Here is a 10,494-nt window from a genome sequence, read left to right as displayed (position 1 = left end):
GACTCTCCGGTGAAAACAAGCAAATCTGTATGATAATCGATTTATTGGAGAATGTGCAATATACATTTCTGAATTTTATGTAAATAAAAGATAGGGGCTGAGCTTCTACTGAAGCAAGACAGGAAGAGTCAACATCAGCAGGATTAAGCTCAGATCAATTTAACTAGTTACAAATTCTATATTTCCTTAAATATTTTGTGGAATTAATTTAAGTATGAAGAAAACTGAAATTATTTTATACCCTAAAAACAAGACACATAACTCTCAGTTCTTCTGAAATACCTGTCATTTTAAATTAAATTAAAAAATTCAATGATTTGAAAAGACAGAGTTAAAAAAACCCACACAGTAAAAAACTCCACATATACACATTATCCTTAATCAATACATGTTTAGGGTTTTTTCCTTTTATTAACATGTTCTTCTCTAACAACACACCACCTGTAAATATTAGTACAATTGGGGCAAGTAATAGGATCCATCTCTCTTCTGGCATTACTGTAAACCATAAGTGCAGCCACTGTCTGGATTTAAAATTATGTAAGAATAGGACTCTGACTAGACACTGAAACAGCCTTTAAGCATCTCTAGTTCAGCAGAAGTCAATGTAAATTCCAAGGTCTCATAAGCTGACTTAGTCCAAAGACTGTATTTTTCTTCATCTCTTACTATCAGCTCTCAAAATTAGTAACAATCTTAAAAAAATAAAAAGTACTTTTAACATGGGCAAACTGAGTTTATTGCTTGTAAATCACCTTCAGAAACAGCAAAGATTTCGGTGAGTACTTGCAAAGTAAATAAACTTCAGCAGAGAAACCACACATTAACAGGCTCATTCTAATTAGCTATAGGTTAACTAAACTGTAAAAAAACAATAATGGAGACAGACTACAACTGTTTGCCAGTGTTACAAAGACAAATTGCTTCCAAGTTTCCAGTGTACATCTCTGACAGAAGAAACCAAAAATCTCATCATGTAATAAATGCAGCTTCCATTTCTTCCAGGTCTTTCAAACAAGCAACGAAATCTATTCATTCTGTACTCAAATTTACCAGCATTTGAAAACTATTTCAAAATACATTTTATTTCACAGGATACAGATTAAACATTATCTTAGCAAAATAACGCTATTTATTTGGTAGCAAAATTCTGCCATTTGCCCTAATTTGTATGCTATTAAATAAAAGAGTGCAAAATGGAGTCAAATTGTCGAAAGTCTGCTAGGGAGTGCATCCATCACAGAAATACTCATTAACCATGTGCCTACTTACCCATCAATAACATTTTTATACCTTTAATCAGACTCAAGGAATATAGTATACCAAAGCATTTAATTTTAATAAAACAACTCTGTTCTGAATCCTGATTTTTATTCTTATAATGCTGCTGAATTAAATTGCCTTCACAAAACAACCAACCAACCAACCCCCCAAAAACCAAACAAACCCAGACAAAACTCAAACAAAAAAACCACCTCCTGCAAGGTGGGGGTATCACAAAACCTTTCAAAAGTCTCCACAATAAGGGTGTTCTGAGTGCACAGCAGCAGCAGACACCTCAGAGATGGAATCGTGTAGCCACAGGGGCACCCTAGGGTGGTGGTGGCATTTGGGAGGCCCCCCCCACCAGTTCCCCTGCCATCCTCAGTGGCCACTTGGGTGACCTTGGCCTCAAAGTGCTCCAGGAAAGGCATCAGGAAACAGCGGCTGCTTCAGGCCCACCCAGGTGGGACTCCACAAAGTCGTGACAGTGCCGGGCAAAGTTGTGAGTGGCCACCCATGCCTGGCGCTGGCATCACTCATGCCAGCCTGGCAGGGAGTGTGGGGGGGAGAGCCCTGGGGAGGGGGAGAAAGGGGGACAAAGGATGAGGGGGGATGGCCCGAAAACACCTGAAAATTCATCTCAACCCCACCCAAATTCACCCAAATCCAACCTCGGTCACCATGACCCTCCCCAGAGTTCCCCAGAACCACCAAATCCACCCCAAGACTGCTCAAATCCCACCCTGACCCCCCCTCACCGGAGAACCAGCGTGGGGCCTCGACATAGGCAAGCAGGGTGGCATCGCCTTCTGACTTGAGTGGAATCGGGTGCACCCGGAAATAGTCGAACATGTCAAAGATGCTTGGGAATAAGAGGTTCTGCACCCAGCACTGGCTGGCCTCATTCAGGGACACCAAGACATGCTGCAGACCCCAGAAAACAGGGCTCAGGGACCCCAGAATTGGGGACAGGGACCCCAAAAATGGGAGATCAGACCCAAAACCTGGGGACTCAACTAAGAATGGGGGTTAAGAGACTAGAAATGGCTCTTAGACACCTCCAAAATTGCACTTTATTGGCCCAAACCTGGGTTTTGAGCTCCCAAATCAGTTCCTGACATCCCAACACTGGCATCGGGACCCCAAAACTGACACCTGGGACCCCAAAAGTTGGGTTTAGGCTCAAAAACCTGGCCTTTAGCTCCCCCAAAACCAGATTTTAACTGCCCAAGCCCCCATGCTTTGAGCCCCCAAGCCTGTGTTCTGCACTGCCAACCCCAGGGGTCCCAGCCCCCTCACCTTGGCCTTGCCGTGGCAGTTGAGAGTCAGCACGTATTGCCCACGCCGGGTCTCGCTGTGCCGCAGCAGGAACAGCCCGTGGTCCCTTGCGCCCCCCGACAGCACCAGCTGGGCTGCACGGAGCCTGGATAGGGTCCCGTGGAACCATGGAAACGCAGCCAGCGGGTGCCAGGGGGGCTCCCCCAGCTCATAGCGGGGCAAAGGGGACCCTCCCCCAGCTCCGGGTCCAAGTCCAGCACCACTGCCTGGAAAAGGAACAGCCCTGGAAGGGTGTCTGGGGGGGCAGTGGGAGGAAAGCCAGGATAGGGTGGTCCCGTGGCAATTTGGGGGATAACTCGGGGTCCTGGGGAGGAGGAAGTCCCCACCACTCTAAGAAGCCCCAAAACCTCTCCCTAAAGGACCCCCAAACTGGGAAAAATCACCCCCAATCCTCCCAAAACTGAGGTACAGCCTCCAAATGCCCACTGGGCACCCCCAAACCTGGGATAACCCCTACTCTCCCCAAAACTGGAGTCCAGCCATACAACAGCCCCAAAACTGGGATAAATCCCCCCCAAATGGGGGTGCAGTCCCCCATTTCAGGTCCAGTCCCCCCCAAACTAGGTCAAATGCCAAAATAAGCCCCAAAATCAAGATAACTCCCCCAAAGAGGATGTCCATTTGCCCCGATGCCCCCCCAGTTCAGGGTCCAGCTGCCCCCCGATGTGCTGCATCAGGGGGCTGGTGAAGGGCAGGGCAGCGGGGGTGTGAAGGGTCCTGGGGGCTCCTCATGGGGGCATGGAGGGGCAGTTCTAGGTGGGGATGGAGCGGAGGGGCCGAGCGGATCTGACAGTCCCCGTAAGCACCTGGGGCAACAGGGGAGGGCAGGAGAGGGGCCTGCGGCAGTCTGGGGGCGCTTTGGGGGTTACCTCGAGCCAGGAGCTCCATGTTGTCCCCCTCACACAGCTCTGCATCCAAGAAGGGTTCGGGGTCGTGCCTGGGGTGCACAAAGTGGGGCCTGGAGGGGGTATAAAGGGGAAGTTAGTGGAGGGGAATGGGGGAACACCAGAGGAAAATAAGGAAAAAAGAAAAGGGAAAACTGGGGGGAAGAGGTTAAAATGGATAAAAACCCACAGAAAAATTGAGAAAACCACACAAAAATTAGGAAAAAAAAGGGAGAAGAGGAAAAAAAAGAAAAGAATGGCAATATGGGAATGAAACCAACAGAATTGACAAAAGAAAACAAAAAAATTAAGCAAAAATAGGAACAAAAACTTGGAAAAAACAGGAAAGAGAAGGAAAATAAAGGAAAAATAATTATAGAAAAATGGCAAGAATTGACAGCAAAATGTCAATAAAGAACAATAGAAAAGTGTGAAAGTGGAAAAATGGAGCAAACAATGAAGAAACTTGGTTTAAAATGGAGTAAAATGGGGAAAGGAATTTAAAAAGTGAGGGGGAAAGGAAGAGTGGAGAAAAAGGATGGAAAATGAGAAAAAAAGTGAAAATGGGAAGAAAAACACAGAAAATAAATAATTGGGGCAGAAAATTATAAAACGGGAAAAAAAAGAAGAAATACAAGGAAGAACAGATAAAAATGGGGAAAATAAAGGTAAAACCTGTAAAAGTGAGGGAAAAGTGGGAGAAAAAGGGGGGAAAAGGGGATGGGAGCTGGGGGAGAGGGGAAAAGGGGGTCCCTGAGGACAGGGAGACACCACAAATGTGTGGGGGGCTCACACTGGGGGCTCGGAAAGTCTCTGAGGTCCTCGAGCCACTGCTGCTGCTGCCACGGGTCCAGAGCCTTTGGGAGCAGCTCCTGTCCATATGGGAATGGGAACAGCAGGGTCAGGATTCCCCCACAAACCTCCGGGGGACCTCCAGAGTCCCCAAATTGGGATAAAGCACTAAGTCCCCAAACCAGGATACAGCTCCGAAGTTGGGGTCCAGCCTCTCCCAATCCCCTCTGAGGACCCTTAAAACTGGGGTGCAGCCCCCTCAAGCTGTGGCACAGCTGCCCAACTCCCCCAGAAATTGAGTCCAGCCCTAAATAAGCCCCAAAGCCAAGACATAACCACCCAATTCACTCCTAAAATATGGGTGCAGACCCCATTTCCACCTGGATCACAAAGGTGCTGCCTCTGGGATCCGCTGGATGCGGGGCTGCCAGCATTGCACACAAGAGGCTCAGCAAGGCCTTCAAGGCCTTTTGGGGGGGTGGGGGGAGCCACTGGGGACACCCAGCTCCATCCATCTATCCATCCATCCATCCATCCATCCATCCATCCATCCATCCCACTCCCTCTTTTTTCCTTGTTTGCTCCACTTTTCCCTCCTGTTTTTTTCCTACAGTGACTCCCCCAAATCATTTTTTGGTTCCCCCTAATTTGGGCCTCCCCCAAAACCTCAAACCGTCTTTCGGCCCCTCCAGTCCTCTTGGGGAACCCTCAGCCCCCCTCAAGGTGCCACAAAACTTTTTCAGGGCCTGCCCAAACCCTTTACAAGGCCCACCCTGTACCCGTCCCCAGCTCCCTCTGGGTCTCCCTCAAACCCGCTTTTGGCTCTCACAAACTCCTCTGGGCCTCCCCCTAAGGAGTAGAGCAGCCCTGAAACCTTCCCCAACCCACCTCTGGGGGCAGGAACAACTCCAGGGCTGCACTGCTGCTGTCGCGATGGAGCAGGAGGTGACACCTCTTCCCCCCCTACCGCAGTTTCTGGGGTTCTCCAGGCCCCAAGCACTCCCCCCGCCAGATCCTCGGGGAACAGCAGCTGCAGGAACTCTGAACACTGTTTTTGGGAGGGGATTCCCCTGGTGCAGCTGCTCAAGGGGAATCCGGGGATTTGGGTGGTCTCTGGAGCCCCACGAAGAGTTGGAGTTTGGGGGGAATGGGAAGAGCCGGTGGTTGGGCCACGGGGTCGGGGGGCCTGGGTGGTGGGCCCCCCCCCACTGGCACCTCCCTCTTTCAACTGCAGGATGCCCCGAACGCTCTGGACGATGCTCTGGAAGAACTTTTTGCGGAACTTCAACTTGGGAAGGGGGGGTGGGGGGGAGTCAGGGGTGTTTTGGAGGTCTTCCTCTCCCTCCCCATCCTCCTGCAAGGCGGGGGGAGCACCACCAAACCCTCTGAAACTCCCCCCAAAAGGGGGTTCCAAATCTGAAGCAGCAGTGGACAACTCAGAGCCAGAGTAGTATTGCAACTGAGGCGCTGAGTTGAGGGCGGGGGGGCAGCCTTTTGGGTCCTCCCCCACAATTTGCCCCCCCGTTCTCAGCGGCCCATCGGGTAACTTTGGCCTCAAGGTGCACCAGGAAATTCCTGGTGAAGCATTGCTGGGATTACTTGTGCCAGGCTGGTGCGGGGAGCTGGTGGCGCAGCCCGAATCCAGGCCCCCCTCCCTGGGGCGGCGTGCGCAGGACGGCAGAGTCTCCAAGGGGCCGCTCATGCTAGGGGGAGGGTGCTGGCGAGGGGGAGAAGGGGGTGCAAAGGGTGAGTGGGGGCCCGGAATCGCCTCAAAATACATCCTAATTTCCCCTTCAATTCACCCGAAGTCCAACTTTGATGACCCCGACCCTCCCCATAGCCCCCCAGAACCACCAAATCCCACCCTGACCCTCCCAGGATGCCAAATCCCCTCTGGGTCGCCCCAGGAAGCCCCCTCCGGCCTCTTAACCCTCTCCCAAAGCACTCCCATCCCCTCAGATCCCCAAATCTGCCGCCAGGACCCTCCGTATCTCATTCTGACACCACCAAACCATCATAAACTCCCCCAAACCCAACCATGACCCCCCTCAATCATGCCCCCCCTGGGCCCTCAGAGCCCCCCAGGACCCCTCAAATCCCACTCGGACCCCCTCAAGCCCCCCTAAGCCTATAAACCCCCAATACATTCCATGTACATTTAATAATACAGTGTGAGTGAGAAAGCAGATCTCAAAGTCTTCTAAATTTAAGCCGAGCTACTGAAGACAGTTTACAGTTTCTCTGAACCGCGAGCACAGTGGTGCAGTCAGATTCCGAACAAATCCGTGTTCAGTTGCCAGGCCAGCAGCGGGCACGCCGAGCCCGCCGCGGCACCGGGAGCGCCGCCTGCCCCACCCAAGATGGAGGAGGGGGTGAGCGACAGCAACGCGAGGCCGCACCACAGACGGCGGCATCGTGCGCATGCGCCCTTGGGTAGGCACGCGGACGGCGCCGCGGGCTCCTCGCGCCTCAGGAAGGGCGGCCTCCGTGTGTTCGGCTGCCTGAGCCCCGCCCCGCGCTTTCAGCGCGGCTTCCTGCGGCGTTTGCCGCTGCGGGGACGCGGGCGGTGGGGTCAGCGGCGCCCCCGCCGAGGAGCCCCCCGGGAAATCCGAGGCACGTCAGCGTTCACGGCCGGTTGCAGCTTTAAACACTCAGGGTTCAGATGCCCCCCCTTGAAATCCTCATCCCTCCTATTACATAGGACAAGTGTTCCAACTCTTGATCCTCACAAACTCCTCTGGGATTTTAAATAGTTGGGAAATATCAAAACTGAGCAATATGCAATAACAGTTATGATACTCAGGTCATTTCTTCTGGAGGGTGGAGGTGGCTTTTCCATCTAAGGATGTTGCTGTGGAGGAGAGTTGGCCAACGGGCTCCATGTGGGACTGGAGGATCCAGGCATGGGACAATGCTTGGGAGCCTGGCAGACGCTCTATTTATGCCACATAGATATTTTTCAGTAGTAGGAAGTGGGGCAGTTTCAACCCCAGGGGAGCTTGAGCCTCTTGCTGCTGCATCCAGAGCTAATGGCTACTTCAGGGAGGCTTTGCCAGTAGCTGGGGAAGGGATGAGCAAGGCGCATGCCAGGAGGAGACAGCAGCCATCCTTCCTGAGGGCTGTCCTGCAGCAGCAGTGCCCCACTCCTGCTCCATTTCTGATCATCAAAATGAATAATTCAAAAGAGATAAGGGTGCATTGAAAGCCTTTCACAGGCTTTATTTATAAATCATGCACCCCCACGCTAAATGAACTTAATTTTTGAACACCTGTTGGTGACCTCATCAGGACAGCTGCTGAGACACCAGTCTTTGTCTCCGTAAGGCTCCTTGGTTGGGATGGAGATGCCATGGAAGCATCCCTGCCTCCTCTGATTCTTCATGTGCTGCTTATGGATAGTTATTTTGTGGAACAACAAAAAAAGAAAAACCAAAACAACCCCCCCCACCCCCCAAAACTAAAAAAAGAGAGGTTGTCTTCCCCTGCATGCTATGCTCCTACCTGGCTGCAGCTCCAAGAGGAATCAGTAATCTGCTGGTGTTTACACTAAAGGACTAAAAGCTGTGTCTGTGTGAAGCAATGGGAATCAATCAAGCAAGGAACATCTCCCACAGCCCCAGCAGCCTCTGCTTGGCCTGGCTGGCAGATGTGGAATGGGGAGCTGGTCTGAACACCAGAGTCAGCTTTACTCAGCAGAGGGAGCTGCTATGCCTGAGATTTTTTTGGTTGTGTTTTTAAAGGCTATTGAATGGTTTAGTGGGATGTTTCATTGACTTATGACCCTTAAAATCTACCTGGTATTTGGCTCCTGAGAAGCCAAGCATAGTCCACTTTGGAAGAGAAATCACCATTTTCTAGAGCTAGATGGGCTGAGATACCTGTGGATTATAAGGGATATGAGGATGCACAGGGACTGGATAAATCCCATACGAGCAACTCACTGCTCTTCAAGGGTCTTACACGGCCATCCCCTTGGCCCGACCTTGGGTGGGAGAGAACCGTCAATATGGGGGTTTCTTCCCAATAAAAATGAAGCATGATGGGACTGGGCCCTGGTCTGTGTGAGAACACGTAAATTAATCCAGATGTGTCAATTTCTTCATAGTTCTCTAACCACTGGGACAGTCTTTCTTCTTTTACAACATCTATTTGGGAACCTGCAGTGTCCTTTTAGGTATTGCATAGCCTGTTTTAAGGATCAGACTTTTTCCTCTCTTGGTTTTCTAGAATGTCTGAAGAGGCCCTTAAATGCATGCCCATGTGTCAGCAGCAGGACCTCAGAGGCTGAGGTAATTTGTGTGCTTTGGTTTCTGCCCAGGGATCAATGAAACAGCGCTGGAGGGAGAGAATAAGACATATTTTGTAGCTGGAAAGAAGATTCTGAGTTTCTGTAGGCAGGAGTAACACACAGATAATGCATGACCACAGAGTGTTCTGCCTGGCAGGGACAAGATGCCAGCTGTGGTGCATCTGGAATTCCAGCCTCCTGAGCAGCTGGGAGGAGCCCCTGGACCTGAGCTCCCAATTGGTTGTCTGTTCATCCCCAACAGGGAGAGAAGGAAGGGAGGGAGGGAGGGAAGGAAGGAAGCGAGCAAGGGCCACTGTGGTCTGCAGACCTGACTGGGAGGGTCTGGTGCCAGGCATAAGGGGTGGCATGCTCCAGCTGGCCGCATTCCCTCTGGGAAAGCAGAGCAGGGTGGGCTGCCCAAGGCAGCTGGACACACACAGCAGAGCCTTCCATACACTGTTCCGTGGGGAGATGCAGGGGTTGGTGTGGCTCTGCAGGGCTCAGTGTGCCAGCGGTCCAGGAGGGCTTCAGCTGTACTTGGAAAGGCTTCTGCAAGTGTAGGGGCTTGCATGAGACATGAGCCATCTCTCTGGCCTGGCTGGGGGAACTGAAATCAAATTATTGCTTCCAGAAGTGCTTGGTTCAGCACTTCTGAAATCGATAATTGCACCACATTTCAAACAGAACAGTCGGAAGACAAAAAGCCATTTCCAAACAAGAAGAATGGAGGGCTGGGATGTGTTTAGCACTTCAAGTTCACAGCCTTGGTGAATCAAGAGTCAGTGCCTGCCAGGATCTTGGGTGACATTGAGTGCATGGGTGGCATCTAACCAGCACAGGTGGATGGTCTGTGGGGGACTTGGATGTTTGCACAGAAACCAAGAGTTAAAATGTTCCTCCAGATCTTCTGAAAAAGAAAACTTGCAAGTTTTTTTAAATAAAAAGAGGGAATTGTACCACCTATTTTAAGACAAAATATAGTAACAGAAATATAATTATGAAAACCCAAGGTCTTAAGTTTCATTTTTATCCCCTCTCTGACTTCTTTTCTCAGCAACAAATACTAAAAAGAGAAAAGGTCAAAGGAGGAACACAACACCTGTGAGTGTGTGTAGGGGTGGTTCCTGCTTGTGTTTCATTCTTGAAAAGCTCAGTTTTAAGTTACATTTGGCTGAACTTCATGTTCAGTGACACTTCCCTTATCTTCTGGGGAACATGATCACTAACCTTTTGGTCGCCCTCCCTGCCAGCTCATTTCTCCTGGCCTTGCTCACGGACAACAGGTCTCAGACCTGCCCTCAAGATGCTTAACATCTGGCACTGGTGTCTCCTGCCTAGCACCAGGCTCTACACCTCCAGCACCATGTTTGCTCTCACCTTTGAAGAAGACAATCTTTTGGTTCTCTCATAGACTGTGTCCAGGCTGTGCAGGTTGAGTGGCAAGCCCTACCAGAAACTATGGATCTGAGCTGGCTGGAGGGAGACCAAGTGCTTATTACGAGTCAGTCTCCAGAAATACTTGCCTGGAGGGACAGACTGGACATTACTGAGCCGCATTCAACCCACCTTTGCTGGGGGGTGAGCGCCAGGTGGGCAGCAGCATCAGGAAGCAAAATGTGTGAGGTGGGAGCCGTGATTTAGAGCCATCCTGCTTTCCAGCAGCAGCTGTGACTGCTTTGTATTTCTGGCAGTCATTAGAATAAATCTCCTCTTTTTTTTTTGGATTAAAATAATCCTCTGGACATTGTGCTGGAGTTGTTATACTCCTGGCCACAGTGTGAGGCTGCGCCGCTGAGCCAGGGCAGGAGAGAGAGAGGAGCCTTTCATCTCCTCCCTCCCTCTCTGCCTGGGACCTCCTGCGAGCTGGTGGGACAAGGCACCAACAGCCTTAGGCAAGAGCGTCCAAAAAAACATCCCTGTTCCTCCTCT

The 10,494-nt window shown here is 50.8% G+C and overlaps 1 protein-coding gene across 1 annotated transcript; it reads right to left on the bottom strand.

Moving 5' to 3' along the window:
* Window positions 1–467: 467 nt before the first annotated feature.
* On the bottom strand, window positions 468–6,609 carry LOC125320995 (SH2B adapter protein 1-like). Its single transcript, XM_048293435.1, has 7 exons — window positions 6,512–6,609; window positions 5,877–5,994; window positions 4,279–4,357; window positions 3,471–3,559; window positions 2,563–2,807; window positions 2,022–2,187; window positions 468–1,836 (listed from the first exon to the last, which is right to left on the bottom strand). Exons 2-7 carry the CDS (start codon window positions 5,977–5,979, stop codon window positions 1,796–1,798), a joined length of 723 nt encoding a protein of 240 aa, XP_048149392.1. The 5' UTR covers window positions 5,980–5,994; window positions 6,512–6,609; the 3' UTR covers window positions 468–1,795.
* Window positions 6,610–10,494: the final 3,885 nt, after the last annotated feature.

Source organism: Corvus hawaiiensis, unplaced genomic scaffold (assembly GCF_020740725.1).
Source record: "Corvus hawaiiensis isolate bCorHaw1 unplaced genomic scaffold, bCorHaw1.pri.cur scaffold_32_ctg1, whole genome shotgun sequence".
Classification (NCBI taxonomy): domain Eukaryota; kingdom Metazoa; phylum Chordata; class Aves; order Passeriformes; family Corvidae; genus Corvus; species Corvus hawaiiensis.
This window is presented reverse-complemented; position numbering and strand designations above follow the sequence as displayed.

Coding starts and splice junctions, on each gene's coding strand:
- LOC125320995 (XM_048293435.1), bottom strand. CDS start 5,979: ATGAGCGGCCCCTTGGAGACTCTGCCGTCCTGCGCACGCCGCCCCAGG. Junction 3,560..4,278: donor AGACTTTCCGAGCCCCCAGT/GTGAGCCCCCCA, acceptor TACCCCCTCCAG/GCCCCACTTTGTGCACCCCA. Junction 1,837..2,021: donor GGCCCCACGCTGGTTCTCCG/GTGAGGGGGGGT, acceptor CCCCCTCCCCAG/GGCTCTCCCCCCCACACTCC.